At 34.6% G+C, this 22,762-nt stretch overlaps 1 protein-coding gene across 1 annotated transcript in view; it reads left to right on the top strand.

The window, feature by feature from the left end:
- Positions 1 to 18,202, top strand: part of NDUFV2 (NADH:ubiquinone oxidoreductase core subunit V2) — a 44,650-nt gene extending 26,448 nt beyond the window's left edge. Inside the window, exons 3-8 of the mRNA XM_043983119.1 lie at positions 2,816 to 2,878; positions 2,963 to 3,079; positions 6,422 to 6,590; positions 10,940 to 11,049; positions 12,978 to 13,054; positions 18,018 to 18,202. Of these exons, the coding sequence (XP_043839054.1) occupies positions 2,816 to 2,878; positions 2,963 to 3,079; positions 6,422 to 6,590; positions 10,940 to 11,049; positions 12,978 to 13,054; positions 18,018 to 18,111 (630 nt within the window). The 3' untranslated portion in view covers positions 18,112 to 18,202. The remainder of the gene's footprint in view (positions 1 to 2,815; positions 2,879 to 2,962; positions 3,080 to 6,421; positions 6,591 to 10,939; positions 11,050 to 12,977; positions 13,055 to 18,017) is intronic.
- Positions 18,203 to 22,762: the final 4,560 nt, after the last annotated feature.

The raw sequence follows: 22,762 nt of genomic DNA, 5'->3' as shown, positions 1-22,762 counted from the left end.
TTATAAATTGTAAACAGAGTAATCCTATATGATTAATTTAAATAATTTCTCATTAACTACTCAAATAGGCAGAATTGCATTTTTTTTAGAAAAATTCATTTTATTTTATTTATTTATTTTTTTTGTGGGGCAATGGGGGTTAAGTGACTTGCCCAGGGTCACACAGCTAGTAAGTGTTAAGTATCTGAGGCTGGATTTGAACTCAGGTACTCCTGAATCCAGGGCCAGCGCTTTAACCACTGCGCCATCTAGCTGCCCCCCAGAAAAATTCATTTTAAAATGCTATCAGGATTCTTATTATAGCAATTTCCAGAGAATTTTTGAGTATAGTTGCTTTACTGCTTTAGTCAAAGAATGGGGAGGGGGTGAAGATAGATTGAGAAAAGTCAGTATAAGAATTTAAATCCCACATATTTGACCATTGGCTAGTCACTTAAACTTCCTGGGCCTCCAACTTCTAAGGTTTCTCTTCCCAGTGTTACATCATCAGTCTTCTGAATCAATTCAGATAGAAGCATATAAACATGTAGATTCAGATCCCTCTTGACTTTTCCCTAAAATCAGTCACTCAGATACAAGAAGAAAAAGGAAAACTTAGTAGACAAGCCAAACATCATATAAAATAATAATTTCAAATAAGGATTTGAAGAATTTAGTTAAATAGGCTTTAGACAAGGAATAGAGGCCTCAAGTGAGTAAATAATGAGTAATCTCTTTTTGTTTGTTTGTTTTGTTTTTTGCGGGGCAATGGGGGTTAAGTGACTTGCCCAGGGTCACACAGCTAGTAAGTGTTAAGTGTCTGAGGCTGGATTTGAACTCAGGTACTCCTGAATCCAGGGCCAGTGCTTTAACCACTGCGCCATCTAGCTGCCCCCCAATAATGAGTGATTTCTAAGGGAAAAGATTTTTGACATGGGATTGTTATACTAGAATAGTAGCTTTGTAACTAAAATTCTCATATAGAAAAATGTCAGTATGCCTAAATGTCTAAAACTGTCAGATTAAGACGAAAACTGTTAAACTCCTCAGATATCAGTTTCCTCATTTGTAAAATGAGGCTGTTGTCTAGAATACCTGTAAAGACCTTTTAGCTCTCTCTGATGCTACTGACACACATGCCATACTTAGCCAGTTATTGGGTCAGTGTGGTTCACAATGGAAAGAATATTACATTTAAGAATCAGAACTGTGTTACAGTCCTGACTTTATTCTGAATCTCTTTCGTGGTTTGAAAAATGAGGTTAGACTAGACATGTCTGAGATACCATCTGGCTCTTAACATTTTATGATTCAGTGGTCAAGGGCAGTATTGTTTGTAATTGTAGCATAAAAGGGGGGTGAGGTTCCTTTTTTTGGTGGGGAGGACATGATAGCTTTCCATGGTATCTACTTTTAAAAAGTTAAGAATCTACTCCAAAACATCCCTAGGTTTCCTTAATCATTTATTACAAACCAATACAGTATCTGAATTAATCTAAATGGTTTTTATTTATATTTAAGCCTTTTATCACTTATTCAGCAGTACTGCAAATTAATGTAACAAATACTCATTCATGTCTCAACTGAAATCTTTACAAATCAAGGATACGGTGATTTTTGATGCTCATTGTAGTAATCAAAAAGCACACCATCACATCCTGATGTACTTTCTGATTAGGGTAGGAGACCGTGTGTGTGTGTGTGTGTGTGTGTGTGTGTGTGTGTGTGTGTGTGTATTTATGTTCCCAGCATTCAGCACAGTTTCTGACACATAATAAATGCTTGTTGACTTGATTAACAAATTAAATTATATTGAGGATAATTTCATTTTAGTGCTAGATATATTTAATAATATTCAAACATTTTGAAGACCCTGTTTCCCAACCATTCTCTATAAGACAATTTCTTTTATTTATCCTAAGATGAAGTCTCAAAATTTCTAGAGAATGTTCATAGTGTTTCCAGAATTTGGTTAAAAAATAAAAATCCATGCTTAACTTATTCATGTCATTTATAATTTTATAGACTGATAAAATCCTATTTATCTCCATGTTTCTAGAATTCAGCCCTAATTTTTCAGTCCCTTTCATCCTAATCAAATGCACAATTTGCTATTGTCTTTGCTATACAAGCTAATGGAAATATACTAATATCAGGAAATTAGCTGTCATGTTCAGTTGTAGTTAACTATATTGGGTTCAAAAACATTAATTCAACAAACATTTATTGAGTACAGACTTGTACTTGATGTGCTATGTGCTGTGGGAAAGGGAGAATTATTACAGAGTAAGACATGATTCTTGCCTTCATGGTACTCAGTCTAGTAGGGAAATAAGAACTTTGTGAAGTAAGAAAAACATAAGTACTGATTCAGAGTATTGTGTGAATCTAAAGAAATGTCTAATTTGAGGATAGTAATGATCTCTATGAAAGTTCTACTTACATACTTTAATGTGATAACCCAGGGTTCCCAAAGGTTATGCCAGGAGAGCACAAGGTCTGACAAGTTCTGCAGTGTTAGGAAGGAAGGCTTGCTTTGAGTATGGGCCTTAATGTCCAAAGACTAGCCTAGCTTCATTAGTAGAAGCTTAGCCAGTTAGGTTGTTTTTACCTTTTTTTATTTTTGGCCATAGCAATTCATTTACTAAAGTATAGAGCACTTGGGAATTGCATTGGTGAATGGAAGGGGTTTTGAGGAACATCCATCAGTTGGTGTTTAAAAGCTGATTTTTAAAATATTGTTACTTCTACAAGTACTATAAAAACCATGAAATACTCTTTGGAAAATTACATTTTAAACAATTTATTTTAAGTTATTTTTTCCTTCTTTATATAGCACAGAGATACGCCTGAAAATAACCCAGATACTCCATTTGATTTCACACCAGAAAACTACAAGGTATGAATAAATAACATGATATTTAATATAGAAAACATTGATTCATTTGGATGTATGACAGGTGGTTTTTTTTCTTTTATACAGAGGATAGAAGCAATTGTAAAGAATTACCCAGAGGGACATAAAGCAGCAGCTGTGCTTCCAGTACTGGACTTAGCCCAAAGGCAGAATGGATGGTTGCCCATCTCTGCCATGAACAAGGTATCTAATACAATTTTATTGCTTTATTTTATAATTAGTAGTAGGATTTAAGTAGTAGCTTTTATGACAAATTCTTGTGATGCAAAATTTAATGTCAGATTATAAGAATTCAAAATTTTTTTATACTTTAGATGTTTCCCATTGGACAATTTTATTTGTATTTCTGTTGATCTCATAGAAAATGTCAAGTCTTGAAAAGATGTAGATTTTTGTCCTGATAGGAAGGGAATAGCAATGGTAGTCTTTCTGATACAATTATATAATGGCAGAAAAGTTATGTAATATAATGAAAAGATTATAATATAGACCAAGGTTCCAAACTTACACAGAAAGTGTAAACTATTTACATGATAATAGTTCTTTAAAGAAAGAAATGCACTTAAGTATAGTACTTAAGTAAGAAGTGTACTTAAGTATAACTGGAGGGCAGCAAAGTGACCCAGTGGATCTAGATAGAGTGCTAGGCCTGGAGTCAGGAAGACTCATCTTCCCAAATTCAAATCTGGCCTCAAACACTTACTAGCTGTGGGACCCTGGGCAAGTCACTTCATCCTGTTTGCCTCCGTTTCCTCATCTGTAAAACAAGCTGGAGCAGGGAATGGCAAACCACTCCAGTATCTTTACCAAGAAAATCCCAAATGGGGTCATGACTTGAGACACAGCTGAACAGCAGCAATAACAACTGAACACAAGATAAAAATAAATAATAAAATTATATCTGACAATATGAAAGAAAACATGAAAATATCGCCGTGTCTTATTTTGAATCAAGGTTTCTAATTGAACCACCACTTCATAATAAATTATTTTAATTTGACAGTTAAGCCAGAAATATGTAAACATGAAGGTAGATATAGAAGAAACACTACTGGAGAAAAGGAGCTTTTTTTTTTATTTTGAAAGAGAAAAAAGTCATAGCTTCTGAAAGTATAATTTTAATAATAGGTCCAAGAGAGCTACAAAAGTAAGATTATTCATGCTTTTTTGCTTCAGGTTGCTTACTTCCTTAACTAACCCTCACACACTTTTGGTTTTAAGTATGACTGTATTGATAATTTCTTGATTGGATGTAGACACACACAAGATTGATCAATAAAGCTACTCAAGGTCAGGAAATCACCACTTGAGTATATTTCTTTTAGTATCTTTGATATTGGAAAGGTCATCATTTTCACTTCAGGTGTCTTGATTGGGATCCACCATCATAACAGGGTATAGAATGCTTGGAGTTGAATCATAAAACTTCATAGATTAAATCAATAATATTAGATCACTTACAAAGGAAATAGCTTGAGTAGTTTTTGAGAAGCTACAACAAAAAGCCAGTCTCATTTTGTACAAGATACAGATGTTCTGGATTATTATAGTGAGAAGTACAGAACAATAAAAGGTCATCCTTTTAAAACTAAAGGAAGATAGATGGTAAGCACATTCTTGGATTCCCAGTACATTTAGAATAAGAATCCTAAGAACTAAAGAGATGGTGGGTTTGTTCTCTTGTATCTGAGTTGGGATTTTCTCTTCTCATAAAGAATTATTAGGCTCCATTGAAAAAGTTGTTACTGGTTTTATTTTTATTAATAACATGTAGCCATTGCTTCCTAACAACCTTATGAGTTACCATAAGTATTATCATCTCCATTTTACAGATTAGGAAACAAGCTGAGAGAAATGAAGTTACTTGCCCATAGTTGCACAGCATTATAAAGTAAACAAGGATTGAAAACCAGGTCTTCTGACTCTTAGATTCAGAATTCTTCACTGTGGTTTAAATGAAATAAATTTTTTTAAGAAACATTAATAACTGCTTCAGATATTGTAGGTGAATTTTTGCCATTCAAATCTAATAGTGAGTAAATTAGTCAGAAAGCATTTGTTCACTGTGTCAACAAAGAAAAAGCCTCTCTCTCAATGAGATTACATCTACATAAGGGGAGAAATCATCTACATAAATATATACCGGATGTATACAGAGTAAATAGCAGATAATCTTAGGGAAGTTACTTACAGCCTAGGGGTATGGGGGAAGCTCCTGTGGGGACAAGGGGTAGTGGTAAGGAAAGGCCTTTGAGTTTGAGTCTTGAAGGAAGGCAGAGAAGCTAAGAGGTCATTTTAGGCAGCAGGGATCACTAGTGCAGAAATGGGACATGGAGTGTGTGAAGAACAGCAGGTAGCTTAGTACAACTATATTGTGGAGTTGTATGGAGGGGAATAATTTGTAGAAAGAACAAGGTTGTAAAGAGGAAGAAAGAACCCAGGTTGTGAGGAGCTTTAAAAGCCAAACAAAGGAGTTTAAATTTGATATGAGGTAATAGGGAGTCACTCCAGTTGGAACAATGGGGTGGCATGATCAGATTAGGAAAATTTGTTGGGCAGTTGTACGAAGAGACTTGAGTCAGAGAGACTTACTAGGCTATTGAAGAAGTCCAAATTAGATATGAGGACCTGAATTAAGGTGGTAGCTGTGTGAGTAGAGAAAAGGAGACAGGTGCAAGCTGATACAAGATTCGGCAACTGACTGGATGGTTTGAAGTGAATGCGTGATAGATAACTGTGAATGAGGATAACATTGAGATGGCAAACTTGAGTAACTGAAATGATGATGGTACCAATGATAGCAGTAGAAGTTTAGAAGAGGGCTAAGTTTTGGGTGAAAAGTTTAAGTCCTGTTTTGGATATGTTGATTTTGAGATCTTAGATTGTGCATAGAGTTAATTGCACCCACAGAAGCTGATAAGATCAAGTGACATGAGTGTATATAGAAGAAAAGAAGGCCTTGGGGGACTTGGGGGACACTTAGAGCGGATGTAATGATAATGATTCAATGAATGAAACTGAGGACTCAGATAGGTAGGAGGGAGAACCAGAAAAGAATATCTGTGGGGATAAAGGTGGTCAGTAGCTAGCACTTTAAGGATAGCCATTAAGTGGTGAGGCCAAATTTGAACTCCGTTCTTCCTGACTTCAGGTTCATTGGTCTATCTGCTGTACCACCTAACTGCTGTCAAATGCTGCAGAGAGGTCAAAGATGTTGAGCCAAACCTTAAGTATAAAAGATTAAAAGTCTTAAAGAGCAAACAGTGATTTAAAAATTGAGAAAAGAAACTATGAATCCCACTTTGGGGTATAGTCAGATCTATTTGGTAAATTTTTCTAGTTCATTAACAATTGAAGTGATAGTTTTTTCCCCTCATTGATAAACATCAGGCTTAACTTGTCCTTGGACAACTTTTTGGTTTTTATAAAACTAAGCCATTTCACAAACCAAGGACCATTGGGCATAACCTTAAAGTACTATTATAATCAAGAAATATTTTGTTAATTTTTCTTAAAATGTTTTAGGTTGCTGAAGTTTTACAAGTACCTCCAATGAGAGTATATGAAGTAGCAACTTTTTATACAATGTATAATCGAAAGCCAGTTGGAAAGTATCATATTCAAGTCTGCACCACTACACCTTGTATGCTTCGAGATTCTGACAGCATACTGGAGGCCATTCAGAAAAAACTAGGTATGGGACAGATTTTATTTGCACCATTAAAAAAATTAAAAATTGGTTTGGAGGGGTTTGACATAGATTCTTATTTCTTTGGTATACAACTTAATTTGCAGGCATAAAAATGTACATTATATTTTTGTGCAAATAAAGTATAAAAAACTGAAACTAAAACAATTAAAGAATACAGATTTCATAGGAACACTAGAGTATTCTACCAGGCCCCTGTTTCCACTAAATTACCTTTTTAATGTACTTCTCTTCTTTCCTTTCAACCCTATTTTTGCCCATTTCTCAGCCTAAAAACCTTTCACCTTCTAAACATTCCAGAAATCACTACTTTATCATGTTCTCTATAAAATTACCTAAGGAATCATTGAACAAATGAAACATGCATATTTCAGCAGGCTTTGGAATACTTCAGTGAGAGAAATGTTATGGCAATGGCATGTACATAAAGTCATTTGTAACTTATAAATTTGTTCTTTTGGTTCTCCCACCTGTCTGACTCTTTATTCTCATTCACTAAATCATTATCCATGTCACACCCACTCTAAGTGTCCCCTAATTCTCTTTCTTATTCCTTCCTATGGATGAAGATACCGATGCTCTGAAAAGTTCTGTCTTGCACTAAGTCTAGTTGGTTGTTAAATCTTGCTGATTTTACTTCTACATTCATTCCTTCCTCACTACTTAAGCTGCCACCACCCCAATTATATCTTACCTAGGTTCTTCACACAACTGCAGAAACAGACTTGTAACTATACAGATTTGTCCATACCACTCCCCTAATCAGAAACCCCCTTACATTTCATTTAAGGTACTCCATATAATCTAGACACCTTTTAAACTTTTTTCCCACATCATTTCCTTTTATGTGCTGTGCAAATGATTTGCATTCTTCAGTATCTGTATACACAACTGGCCATTTCCCTTGCTTACATTCCCCCCCACATCTTAAAGAATGTTACAGTTAGAGAGGACTTGAGAGGCCATAACATCCCAGTGAGAAGAATTCAGTACTTTCTGAGGCGACCCATTTTGTATTTGTATAGCTTTAATTATTGTGAATTTTCCCCCTTCCATCAAGCTTAAATTTACCTCTGTCAATCTTCACCTGATTGTTCTTCACCATGATTTCCCTACTTTTTTGTCTGTACTTCCTCACATTTGTATTTTCTTAACATATGATGCTCATTTTGAATAAAGTATATATACTTAGCCCTATTGCAGTCATGGTTCTCATCCCACCAAATTTCAGTGATGCTTAGGAAGTAAAATTTAATTCCTTGAATTTCTAGTTCACTTCATTAATCATATTTTATGTTTTTATATCTACGTCTGAGGCCATGGTCATTATTACTACCAGCTCCCTTAATGGTTTTTTTTCTCCCGTGAATGTCAGCATTCATTTCTAGTGCTATTCATACTATTTTAGTTCTCCCTCTGTATCTAGCTTAGTAATATATATATATATAATTTATGTATGTATATATATATATATATATATATATATATATATATATATATATATATAGGCTCTTTTCTCCTTCCTTACTAATCTTTTAAATGATACCTGCAAGACTCCAGGGAGAAATACATTCTTGCTAGACCTTGTTGGACTCACCCAATGTTGGCCATGGGCCAGTTATTTCTGTATTTTAAACTAAGTCCAGAAATTCAAATCCCACTATCAAACATCATCTTAATCACAGGTTCATTTCCTAAATATGCCTCTCTTCTGAAGCTTTTTTTACAGTAATAAAAATATCTTCAGTGCTCCTGAGGACTTCAGTTTCTTGCCCAGGACTTTGGTAATTTTTTTACAGGTTCCAAGTGGCAGAATCATTTTGTGCCTCCATGAATTATCAGAAGTGAATAGCAGTCATCCAGTTTGACAACTCTTGGGAGGTTCTGTATTTAATCCTGGTTCGCATGTCATGGAAGGACAAAAGACTTTTCTGTTGTTGTTAAATTAACAAATAGCTGCCTCATTGTTCCTGAGCATGGAGTCACTTGTCTCTTCTTTCTCTGACCCCTAACTGTATATGATTTCCTAACTGTAGATTCATGTCATCATTCCTTGGATGGATGGAAACAAGATGCTGTTTCCTTCTCAGAAAAGTTTCATCTCTCTAAAGCTCCAGATGTTCAGTGGTCCTTCCCTTTTTCCTTTTTGTCATATTCTTTTATCCATTCAACACCTGACATGTCAGGAGACCCTATCTGTTTTCAAATTATTTTTTTTTCTTTTCATAATTAAGCCATTAAATAAAATATTCATTCTCCTTGATTAGTGGAGAGAGGTGTTCTTTGAACCCTTATACTTTATCCTCTAGGAGAAACAGTAGTCTGTATTTTGAACCCAAGTCACAATTATGGCCATGGCAGAAAGACAAACATCACACATTATGTGAAGAAACTTTCTTGCTTTTAATACTTTTTGGAAATATGGTCCTCAGTCCTTTGTCTTTCTGGTAGCACTCTTGGCAAAGTCTCCTGTAGAATTCTCCTTATATAATTAGCTCCTTCTCATGTCATGTCTTACTAACATCTCTAGTTCTCTTCCTTCCTCTATCCTTCTTTAGCTCTTCAAAATTTTCCTTCTGCCCCTCTGACTAGGATCCTTCTTGAAAATTTCCACTTCTCTAATTCATTCTTCAGCCTTAACAATTGTGTCTGCTTATCCTTTTAGCTTCATTTCTCTGTTGTTCTCCTACGGAAGTTATAAATAGAATTCTACCTGTCGAAATCCATTTCTTCAAGATCCAATTCAGGTGCCCCCTTCAGAAAGCTTTCCTTGATCCTCATCGATGCTCCTGCTCCTGCAGCTAAAAACAATCCTTCCATAAATTTTCCTATTACTCTTGACGATTTCCTTTAACAATATCATATTCTATACTGTATCATATTCATTTCCATTCTTATCTTAAGCTCCTTGAGTACCATAACTGGAGTTTTTCATCTTCCTTGCCTCAGTGTTGCAGCACCATAGTACCTTGTATATGGTGGGTGCTTAATAAATGTTTGCTTAATTGAACTGAATTAAGTAATTTCCATACAGCTAGATCAGAATCCAAATATCCTGATTATCAGTCACTCGGATTTTCACATTAAATTTCTCAATCACAGTTATCTACTAAAAATTCTGGCTTTTTGCTGCATTGTTAACTGACAAAGTAAATTAGCCAAGAAAAATGTGAGAACTTTGTATAATAGACACAGTTTAAAAAAAATTACTTTTAAAAAACTCCGGGATAGTAGCTATTAAAACTCAAATGTTTTCTTTTTCAGAATTATAATATTCTGGGGCATCTGGGTAGTATAGTGGGTGAAGCCCTGGGTTCAGGAAGACCTGAGTTCTGGTCCAGCCTCAGATACTTGACACTTACTAGCTGTGTGACCCTGGGCAGGTCACTTGACCCCCATTGCCCTTAAAAAAAAAATTATAATATTCTTTTTTCCCCCATCTTAATAGTATTTTATTTTTTCCAAATACATATAAATATAGTTTTCAGCATTCATTTTTGTAAGACTTTTAGTTCCAAATTTTTCTCCCTCAGACAGCAACAATCTGTTATAGGCTATACAGTACAGTCATGTTAAATATATTTCCACATTAGTTATGTTGTGAAAGAAGAATCAGAACTGGGCAGCTAGGTGGCACAGTGGATAAAGCACCAGTCCTGGATTCAGGAAGACTTGAGTTTAAATGCGGCCTCAGACACTTGACACTAACCCTAACCCTGGCAAGTCACTTAACCCTCATTGCCCCACCAAAAAAAAAAAAGAATCAGAACCAAAGAAAAACTACAAGAAAGAAAACAAACAAACAAAAAATTCAGACTCCGTAGTTCTTTTCTTGGAAGTGGAGAACATTTTATATCATGAGTCTTTTGGAATTGTCTTGGATCATTGTATTGCTAAGAAGAGATAAGTCCATCATAGTTGATCATTGCACATTGTTGCTGTTTTTGTATCCAGTGTTCTGATTCTGCTCATGTCACTCAACATCAATTCATGTCTTTCCAGATTTTTCTGAAACCCATTTGCTCATCATTTCTTCTAGCACAATAGTTTTCTATTGCATTCATATACCACAACTTATTCAGCCATTCCCCAATTGATGGGCAGCCCCTTGATTTCCAATTCTTTGCCACCACAAAAAGGGCTGAAACAAATATTTTTGTACATGTGGTTCCTTTTCCTTTTTTTATGATCTCTTTGGGGAAAAGACCTAGTAGTGGAAGAATTATAATCTGAAATGCTCTGTGCTCAGCATTTAAAACTCAAAAAACCCCCCAGAAAGTAGATTTATATGTTAAAATGTGACTTTGGTAGTAGTAATCATTTCTTTCTTTTAGGTATTAAGGTTGGAGAAACTACACCTGACAAGCTTTTCACACTAATAGAAGTGGAATGTTTAGGTGCCTGTGTAAATGCACCTATGGTTCAAATAAATGATAATTACTATGTGAGTATTGCATTTTCATTACGGTCAAAATTATGTGGGATAATATCTTGAAATGATTTTAAATAAGTGGAGTTTTGATTTTCTGTGTTTTCCCTAGTTTATCTAGTTAGGAGAAATGGTTAGTTATTTACCTCCTCTTTTAAGTTCATCCTTGAGACATAATAGGGGTACAGCTCAGTGGCACAGTGGATAAAGCACTGGCCCTGGATTCAGGAGCACCTTAGTTCAAATCTGGCCTCAGACACTTGATGAGTGCTAGCTGTGTGACCCTGAGCAAGTCACTTAGCCCTCATTGCCTGGGGGGAGGGGGAGGGGACAAAAAAACCCATAATATATTAGTAGAAGTGAGTTTTTTTCTATACCCATGGAATTCAGGGAAGAAATCCAAGACAACATATAGATTCTGGGAGTCATCTTTGTAGAGATGGTAATTGAACCCTTGTGAGTTGATGAGAGAACATAAAAGGAAAAGAGTGAAAGCCCAGAAGAGAATTTTGGGAGATGTTTGGCCAGGAAGAAGAGAAGAGGTAGAAAATACCTTTAAGGAAAGGAGGTTTAAAGTAATATTGATAATTAACATCCCCTGAAACTAAGACTTATTAGGTTGACCATGTAGTATTTATTGGTTTATAAGTTAAGGGTTCATTTAGTAATTTTGTAATCTAAGAATTACATGTCTTAATTTGTTGTTTCCAGCAAGTTATAGATCTTGGTCAAGAATGCTACTATAATTTCTTGTTTTTAAGTTTATTCTATCAAAATGAGAGAGACAGCATGCCAGACTAGAAAAAGAGCTGACCCAGGGATCAGTAAAGCCTTGACTTAAGTGTCATTTTTAGACATCCTAGCCATTAGACTAATAAAGTCACTTAACCTTTCAATGCTGCTGGCAAAATATAAGTGACTTTCCCAGGGTCACACAGGTAGTAAGTTTCAAGTTTCTGAGATTGGATTTGAACTCAGGTCCTCTTGAATCAAGGGCCGGTGCTTTATCCACTACACCACCTAGCTGCCCCCAATTACATTTTAATCTGGATGTGACTGACACTGCTGGAATATAACAAGGAAATCGGGTCTAGTTTCACAGGAGAAAACCCACAAAAATTTCCTGAAATGGACATGCTTAGTGGTTAAACTCTTGAAGAAACTGCTAAGACAAGAGTATTTAAGTGCATTGTTGTGGGTAGATATTTTAAATAATGAGTTTGGGCAGTATCTTTATTTCAAATATGATACCTCTGACAATAGCTAATTGGATTTTAATAGACAGTTACATACTGGATTAAATCAACTAGAAATTAGCATGGAAAAGAACTTGGCCAAAGGTGAATGGTTGATTAATTTGAGAAATTCATGTGTACCAAATTTGGGAGCCCCCACCCCACCCCACCATGGGGGTTAAGTGACTTACCCAGAGTCACACAGCTAGTAAGTGCCAAGTGTCTGAGGCCCGATTTGAACTCGGGTCCTCCTGAATCCAAGGCCGGTGCTCTATCCACTGCACCACCTAGCTGCCCCCACGTGTACCTAATTTTAATAAAGTTGCCTTCAATTTTATTGCACCTGATTTTATTCAGAACCTGTCCATCTTGTCACAAAGCAAAAACCTTTTTTCTTCAGTCTTCTAACCTAGCATTCAAAACTACTTAATATAAGCCTTAGAACTTAAACAAATTGTCCTTCCTTTTTCTTCTGCAAGATAATTTAGAGAGTTCTGAAATAGGGTAAATTTAGCTTAAAGTTCAACTAAGTGTGGGCACTCTACATCCAGTTCTTTTTCATACATCTTGAAGTTTTCTCTGCTTCCCAAAAGAAAATAGCTTTCAATGTTATCTGATCAAAAAAGTATTTATTAAAAATAGCTTACATAGTAATCATATGTTCAATCTAAAATAATTTAAAATCTTTTATATATATTTTGTTCATAGGAAGATTTGACACCTAAGGATATTGAAGAGATACTTGATGAGCTGAAAGCTGGAAATGTTCCAAAACCTGGACCAAGGTATATTTTTATTTATATAAGAGAAATTTAAAGGAAAGGTTTGTTCCATTAGTTTACAGGTGTTGGAAATGACTTTATAAGTCATTTAATTTATTCCCCAAAGCATGAATCTTTACTACAAGTAACATCCCTATCAGATTAGGTCTCTCCTTGAAAACAGTGATAGGGAAACTATCTCATTGTTAAATACATATAAAATTATTTTGATCCAAAATAGTTGTCAATGAAGGCATACCATGAGACCACTAAATGCCTTGCTAATTATCTTGTCTGTCATGTCTAGTAGCACCACCAAGAAAGGAAACATTAGTTCTGTGTGACATGTTCTTAGGAAAAAAAGAAGTGATTTCATAGGAACCAATATGCATTCATTAATTGCTCACAATTTTTAAATATCAGGGTTTTAAATTTTATTCCTTGCAATTATATATAAAGAAAAATTTTAACTTTTATTTTTACAAAATTTTGAGTTCCAAATTTTTCTTCATTCCTCCTTCACCTCCCCTCTTCCTAAAACAGTAAGTAATTTGATGTTATATATGTATAGTTGTGTAAAGCTTATTTCCATATTAGTCATGTTGTGAAAGAAGAAAAAACAAAAGAAAATAATGTGAAAAAAATAAAGAAAAGTGAAAATAGTATGCTTTGATCTGCATTCACACTTCAGTTCTTTCTCTGGATGTGGATAGCATTTTCCATCATGAGTCCTTTGTAATTGTCTTAGATCATTTGTATTGCTGAGAAGAACTAAATCATTCATAGTTGATCATCACACGGTGTTATTACTGTGTACAATGTTCTAGTTCAGCACTTTGCATCTGTTCATATAACTCCAGGTGTTTCTGAAATATACATGCTTATCAATTTTTAAATTTGCATTTTTAATGCTAGGGGTCAGCAACATTTGTACTGGTTGTATAGTTTTGGCTCTGTCTTTACTTTTTGAAAACTGAGACACTATTTACCTGTCTCTGGTCTTTTGGCACTTTTCCTGTTCTCCATGATTTCCCAAAGTCAAATCTTTCTGTAGGATCCTATCTAAATTCAGTACTTTGTGATGTTATTTATCTGAATCTGGAGACTTGGCAATGTGCTGTCATTACTGTTTCTTCACCTTTGTTGGGCTTTATCACCTTTTTTTAATTAGTTATACTTTTTTGAATTTTAAAACCATTTTCCTTGATGCAAAGTTAGGGAATATAATTCCCTTTTCATCTGTTAATGTTATATTATCTGGCTCAAACTGTGGGCCTGACCCATTTCTTTTTCTTACTATTCTGTACATAGCTTTAAAAATGAGCTTTTAGATAATTATTTTTATAAGTCTCAGCTCCTTCTAGACTCTTTATTTAGCTTTTATGATAATGCTCTGATAAATATGTTCGACATTTGTATTTATCCTTGATGATAAGTACAGTTTCTTTCATTTTTTTGTAAATGTCATTTTAAAATACAATCTCAGATGTCTCCCTGTTCGGGCATATTCCTTTCTTTAATTGTTTCCCTCTTTTGAATAATATTTCTTGAGATTTTTTCATTTTGTTGTGATCTCCCTTTCAGTATAATAAACTGCTAAATAAATCTTCAACTACCATATTATACTACAAACTATGTTTTCATATTCTCATTCCTTAATCCTAAAAATAAGGAACAGTACAATAATTTACTATCCTCATGCTTTTTTTTTTTTTTAATCTCTGATAACCTTCCTGTTAATTGCATTTGTATATAATGCCCTCTGAGACACTAGATTGAGGTCAATAAATAGTGCTTTAGATTTTATCAACGAAGAGTGAAGTTTAGATTTTACAAAGGAATTTTGTTAGTCATGCCTTCTTGCATTTCTTTTTGGGAGACCCCCATCCATTATTTATACGGTAGAGATTGTTCCATTTATCTATTGTTTAGTAACATAGTTCCTACTACTGAACTATTTTTGAAGTTTAACTGGAATATATAAATTAAGACTCTTATCATCTAGCCAAATTTTTATAAACCGTATAATGTTGGGGCATCTTTTCAATTCCTTTAAAAAGGGGGCAGCTAGGTGGCACAATGGATAAAGCACTGACCCTGGGTTCAGGAAGACCTGAATTCAAATCCAGCCTCAGACACTTGACATTTACTAGCTGTGTGACCCTGGGCAAGTCACTTAACCCTCATTGCCCCGCAAAAAAAAACAAACAAACCAAAAATTCCTTTAAAAAAAAGTTTTAGAAGTTTAACTGCACAATTATAATGACAAAGTTTCTCTCCAAAGAGATGATAAAATTCACTTCCCTTTCTAATCCTTTGTAGAAAGGGGGGGGGGGACTTAAATATCTCGTATTCTAAAACATCAAAATGTTCACTGTGGTTAGAGCTTTTTAAAGATTATTAGATACAGGTTAGGGAATAGATTTTTTAAATCTCGTTTAAATTTTTCCTTATTGAATCTAATGAAGTTAAATGGGTTGATAATCTTGTTTTGTGAGGTAAGAAAACAAAAAAAGGGGATAACAGAACAGAACCAAAACCATCAGTAAGGCCAGAGTTCCAGTCTCCTGTGGTTATTGATATCTGGCCCTATATGCATCACTTATTTTTTATATTAAAAATAAAACTGTTGATCCCATAGTACTGTTTGTTAAAGGATCAACAATTAGGGGACTTGAATGTGAAATGCTATTTTTTCTGACTAAATTTGAGTTTGGATGTGTTATGGTTAAGGTCACGGTACCAGTAGGAGATCAAATTCATTTGCTTTTGGAAATGGACTATAAAGAAAAAGTATAGGCAAGTAGATGGCTTAAAAAAATTTTTTTTTTTGGTGAGGCAATTGGGGTTAAGTGACTTGCCCAGGGTCACACAGCTAGTAAGTGTTAAGTGTCTGAGGCCAGATTTGAACTCAGGTACTCTTGAATCCAGGGCCGGTGTTTTATCCACTGCGCCATCTGGCTGCTCCAAGTAGATGGCATTTTAAGCATGCACATTAGGGAAATAATCAATTTAATACAGCATTTAATGTGGAATAATCCTAGTGTGAACTGCTGAAATCAAGAAACATTAAGTCAGTTTTCATGTTTATGAAACTTTAACTGCAGTTCTTTTCGGCTGCATAATAGATTGAGGTTCAGATCCTTGGTTTAGACATTTTTATCTTTTCTGTTGACATGTTGCACCAAGGAACTTATAAAATCCATTTTTGAGAAGGTCGCTATTTGCCCATGTGGAATAGAGGCATAAAATCAACTAACAGGAAGTACTTTAGAAAACCAAAACACTAAAATTAGATACCAGTTTTGCCTTCTCCTGTGAAAGTATCATTTAAGAGAGCTAGTTTATAAAAAGCTGAGAGCTGCACAGATAGTGACACTGTATTGATTTAGCAAACCTAGGAAAGGAAGAAAGTTAGAAATGGGTTAGGAACTGAATGAGCCAGTATCCATAAACATTTTCAGAGTGAAAGCAAGGTAAATTATCAGAGAAGAGGAGAGATGAAAATAGGTAGATCTTGAGCTGGGATCTATTAAGGGGACTAGCAAGATGATTTTTTAGGGGCAGGAGAGTTGAAAAATAGAATAAAACAGGTTGTTACCTCTGTTCTAACTGTTTCTATACATAGATCTTTATTAAAATAATAAGCTTCTTGAGAGCAGGGATTATTTTATTCTTTGTATCCTCAGGGCCTAGCCCCTAAGTAGGTGATAAATCAAATAATTGTTTATCGATTGCTTCTTCAGAATATACTGTGTCCTTTGTCTTTACTTCTGTGCTAGTCACCTTGCTTGCTGCAGTAGCTGTACTCTTCATCCAAAGGATATTTTTAGATAATCCTAACACCAACATATCCTCTTATCAAAAAGTGCAAATTACAAGTATGCTTTGACTTTGCTCCCCATGACCCAGAGGCATTATTTTCAAGCAACCCAGAAAATATTCTCAAAGCCACAAAGAACCCAGTACTTCTGTTTCCAAATATAGTCACTGTAAAGAGAATTATATGCAGTACTGTCTAGGCAGATGGGCTAAACCAGGTTGAGCATAACTGACAGGCCTCAAAGCCATCAGTGTACTTCAGATGTGGAGACTTCCTTGGCAGAATGGCAGATCAGAACAAATTGTTCCAACAGCCATGAATGCAAGGTTGAGACATCAAAGATGCCAAGATGCATCCCAGGCCATGGCCAGTCACCCCGACTTTTGTCTTGCCACTGGACTTAAATCACTCAAGAAGAGTGAGCCCTGATGACTTTGTGGAACTCTGCCTCACTTAAATCCAATTCATGTGCAAGTCAAGATGTCATCCTGTGATGTCATTGTTGGTCTTCAAATACAAAAGATGAACAACATACATATTGTCCTACCTTTCGTTCATTATAACAGGTCTCAATTTAAATGAAATTCCAAGGGTCCTAGAGTCATAGATTTGGAATTGAAAGGGACTTTAGAGGTGAACAAGTACAACCCCCTCATTTTATAGATGAGGAACCTATTATGGCACAGTGAAGTTAAAATTTTTGTTCAAGGTCACACAACTAGTTAAGAGCATATTTGATGTTCTGCCAAATTTTTGAAAACTGAATTTTTAAAAAATGGCTTTTGGTTATTCATGCCACTGTTCATTTGCTTGAATAATAATATTTTGTTTACTCCTTTTTAAAATCTATTTCTACCATCTTTTCCTTTTAGAACTGTAGTAAATTTTTATGCATCTACTACTGTATCTTTCAGGAGTGAAAAAGGAATGAATGACAGTTTTATTTAAATCAAGCCAATTATAGGTTAAAAAATGAGCCAACCCTTAAGAATTGACTGAAAATTAAAATAACAAATATTTTATTTCTTGGGTTTTTGAACCTGAAAAAACAATCATTCCCCACCTACCTTTCTGCTTAATAGCTCAGCTGAGACTGTTTAAATTCTTTTGGGTTATTTGTAAAATCTCTTGATTAAATTATTTTTCTTTCTTTTTTTCTTCAAGGAGTGGACGTTTCTCTTGTGAGCCAGCTGGTGGTCTTACATCTTTGACTGAGCCACCCAAAGGACCTGGTTTTGGTGTACAATCAGGCCTCTAAGTTATTTGTATGCATTTGTTTTAAAACAAAAAAACCCTGTAAAAATATTTCTCAGTACATTTAAAATAAACTAAAACTAATCTCACCCGTACAAATGTTTAATATTGTTTATTCTGGTTTGTGTTTACCTGGCTGGCTGACATAGCATTTTCAGTTGTAAATACCATGTTAAAACCACTAAATAATCCTCTTAAAACCTTTTGGGTATGGAGCAGCTAGGTGGCCCAGTGGATAGAGCACTGGCACTGGAGTCAGGAGGACCTGAGTTCAAATCCGACCTCAGACACTTAACACTTACTAGCTGTGTGACCCTAGGCAAGTCACTTAACCCCAATTGCCAAAACAAACAAAAAAAACTTTTGGGTGCTGTGGCTAACAAAGACATTACATAATTTGTAGGTAGAAACATTTTTTCCAACTATATCCATTTCAGCAGTATATTCAATTCACATTTGACATGAAAAATTCTCTCATGACAATTATTACTAGTAAGTGTGGTTTTACCAACATTTCAGTTTTTTAAATTGTTTTTTTATATTCCATTGCTATCATAATTACAATTAATTGTCTGAATTAACATAAATGTTCTCTAAATCTTATTTATGTCAGCATTTCTTCCAACCAAATATAAGATTAATAATGATGATGATGATAGTTAACATTTATATGGCACTTGTGCCAGGCACTGTACCAAGGATTCATATGTTCACACAACTATATCACTGTTTTTGTTTTTTTTTTCTAAATAGTAATTTACTCCAGGAATGCTCTAAGTAGTAGGATAAGGAAATTGTCTTGTTTTCAGAGCCATCATTTTAAAAAGGAAAGCTTCCATCATATATAACTAATGTTGTCTTTGGCTATTTTGACTCAGAAAGATTACTAGTCAGACATTGTTTTTAGCTGTATAGATAACAATACAAAATATATTTTGGATTCAAGTAAACCCCACCACCACCATACTATTATAATAATTTTTCAGAGTTGAAAACGTTAATGGCTTCTACCTTTGGAGTACATAGGGCAAATAACCTTATTACATTTATTTATGGGTTCCTCAAAATCACTTGTCTTTATTGACTAACAGAATTCTCTACTATCAAACATCAGTAGCCAAAAATCACAACTATGTTCTCCCATTCCTAAATGAAGTTTTAAAATACTCTTTTAGAAATACTCTGGTCTCTGTTAAAGCCTTTTATATCATTTTTACCTTAACTATAAAATTCTGAGTAAAGGCCTAGCTGGATATGGTTGAACTTTTTATTAGTAATGTCTACTTAATGCTTAATATACAGAAATATTAAATATTAATTTTTAAATTAGAAAGTCAAAGAGCTATATCAGGGACCTTGAAACATAAAGTGATCTAAAGCCTATTAGACATCAATTTTTATATAATACATTAATGGAATGGAATGGAAAAAAGCATTTTAGTTAAATGTCATGATGCCATAGTGCTCTAAAGATCTCTAATTTTGTCTTCCACCAATGCAGATTACAAATAGCCCTTCTTTACTCTACAATCAGTTTGGCTCTGAGCATCCCTGAATTAAGCTAGACTGGCCTACAGACATAGATTCCCATGAGGCCCATATTCAAAGCTTTTCTAGTTTTGTAGAACCTACCCAAGTTTATCCTTTGCTGACATAAGCTTTAGGAACCTGGGGTGTTACCTCCATGATAAGGCATCAAAGGATTTAGGTGAGAGAAAACACGTTAGAGATAATTTTAATACATATGAAGATAATTTTGCTTCAAATTAAAGTTTCAGATAGCTCAGACCTTGTGTAAAATATGCAAAATGCTTGCTTACAGTATGTTCAGAGTACAATCTGTGCTTCATATCTACCCAAAACTCCCAATTTGCACATTTTATCACAGCATATGTATGATTATCACTTGAATTTTGCATTTTTATATTGCCAAAGCCAGGACACAATTTTAAAAGATTTCTTTGATTTAATTTATTTTGTACATATTTATTTTACATGTAAGCTCCTTTGCAGGTAAGAACAGCTTTCTTTTGGTCTCTGTATTCTCAGTGCCCAGAACTAGTTCTTGCCATACAGTTGGCACTAAATAAATGCTTGTTGAGATAAACTATTTGGTATGGGAACATTCAGTTAACAATCTACTGTTTTCAAAACAACATGAAATCATCATAAGAAATCACATTTCAGGGTCAGCTAGGTGGTGCAGTGGATAAAGCACAGGCCCTGCATTCAGGAGGACCTGAGTTCAAATCCGGCCTGACACTTGACATTTACTAGTTGTGTGACCCTGGGCAAGTCACTTAACCCTCATTGCCCTGCCCCCAACCACCCCCCTCCTCCACCCCCACCCCCCAAAAAAAGAAAAGAAAAAAGCAATCACATTTCTAAACTACTGAGCTAGTAATGAGAACTGTTCCCCAGTGAATTCATGGCAAATTAGTCTAGGTAAGAAAGATGCTGTGAAACCAGTAGGGAGTCATCATCATGTACTTCCTGCCCTTAAATCTTTTGCTTGTTTCAGTGGGAGAGTTAAAGGGCAATTTACTGCTTAACAGCAAATTGATTAGCCCTTTAAAGAGTTCAGCTTTTTTCTTGTCTCTATGTATATTCTAGTACTTGTCATGGAGAGTGACCATTATGAGGATAAAAACCATAAAACCCATCTTCTCAAAAAAGAATTATTTATTGTGATTATTACAAGGACAAGAAAATTTTTAATTCTACACAATTTTTTGTTGTGTAAAATATCTTGTGACTAGTTTAACTACTCTGGGGATGCAAAAATAACTGCTACATAGAATTTTTTATAGTAGTATATCCTATGAGAGCATTTCAACTAGGTAATTAAATCTATTTAATAACAATTTGCTAACATTTTACTTTAAGGTTTGCAGATGGCTTAGCAATCTAGAGAAGTGGGTGTTATTACCTTCATTTTACAGATGATGGAACTGAGACTTACAGAGGTTACATAAAGAACTGAATGTCAAGAGGGAAGATTAGAATCCTTATTAGAATCCTGGATCCTTCTGATTCCAACTCAGACTTCACATACTGCTTCTGACACATACTAGCTGGGTAACCCTGGGTAAGTCAATTATAAGTGCTCAAGACCAAGGCTTCTTAAACTTTTTCCACTCCTGACTCATTTCCGTCCAAGGAGTTTTTATGTGATCCCGGATATACAGGTATATAAAGAAGATATTACATAAGTTTTTAATGTTACCAAATTTTCTACTACCCCTACATTCAGTTATGTGACCCCATATGGGGTCCCAACCCACAGTTTAAGAAACTAGGCTCTAGGCAACCCTTCAGACTTTAAGTGGCTGAGGTCTTACCCAATAGTTCTTTATACTAATTAAATCACAGGTCCAGTTTCTATTTTCCTTGTATTAGTGATTGTGTTCTTTTTGGCATTTAATAATACTTTTTTAAAAAGGCCCAAACGTACTTAAACTACAAGTAAGAACATAGCATGGTATAAATCTTAAATTCAATGAGTTTCCCCATTTAGAGTAACTATACATTCAATAAAGTGTCTTGAAAATTCAGAATTACAAAGGACTACTCCAGGGCCGGTGCTCTATCCACTGGGCCACCTAGCTGCCCCTCATATTAGGTTTTTAATAACCTAATTAATTTTTATTAATTACCATTAATAACCATTCATTTTTATCATAATTTTAAAAATGTTTTTACTCCCTTCCTCGATAAGTTTCTAGCAAAGAAAATCACTGTCATCAGCTTCTTCAGTATACAAATGAAGAATAAGTTTGTTGTTTTGTTTTTTTTCTAAATCAGACTTACTGCCAGAAGACATACCTCTATCAACTATCTTAGCAAAACTATGTTCCAGGGCCTAGCACAATGTTCTTCAAAGAGCAAATATGTTTTGTTGAATTTGACTATACTTTTTATTATCTAGGTTTGGCTGTAATTTCTGTGCAATTAATAAATTGCTTGGTTTGTAACCCTAGTTTCACAATGAAGAATAAAATGAGTTCACACTGACTAAATGGTGAGTTTCCATTGCTTTTAATTAACTAGGGTCATGATTAGCTTAATACAAATCTCAACTGATCGATCCTCATTAATGTCAATATTTTCTTACTAACGTTTCTGTGCAAGTTCTACACTAGATCCATTTAATAAGGTATGTATCGTGCTGCCTAGGGTTACTGTTCTCTTAAAACAGTGTGTAGTGCATAGTGCCTGGATGTTAAGTCAAGACTCAGGCCACAGACACTTCCTAAGCTTGTGTGACCCTTAGGCAAGTTATTCTGAGCCTCAATGTACTCATCTCTAAGATAGGATTAACAATACCCACTTTACAAATGAAAATATATGAAAAGAGCTTTGTAAAACTTAAAAGTACTATATATACAAACCAGTTATTATGAAATTTTAAGAGAATAGTAAATTAAATCCACAGATATTTCTTCAATTTCATTTTTCATCTTAGTATGTCAAAATACTTTTTTTAAAACCAGAAATACGAATAGGTAAATTGATTTTTGTCTTTTTTTGTTGATAAAGCTTGTGTATTTGTGTGTTTGTACACCCACATCTATTTCAACACTGCTTAAACCATCAGCAAAGAGATGGGAGCTTCAGTCTGTCAAACTAAGATGAACAACCTGATATTCTACTTT

The sequence above is a fragment of the Dromiciops gliroides genome, chromosome 1 (genome assembly GCF_019393635.1).
Source record: "Dromiciops gliroides isolate mDroGli1 chromosome 1, mDroGli1.pri, whole genome shotgun sequence".
Classification (NCBI taxonomy): domain Eukaryota; kingdom Metazoa; phylum Chordata; class Mammalia; order Microbiotheria; family Microbiotheriidae; genus Dromiciops; species Dromiciops gliroides.
Note: the sequence above shows the minus strand (reverse complement) of the source record. Positions and strands in the feature narration are given on the sequence as shown.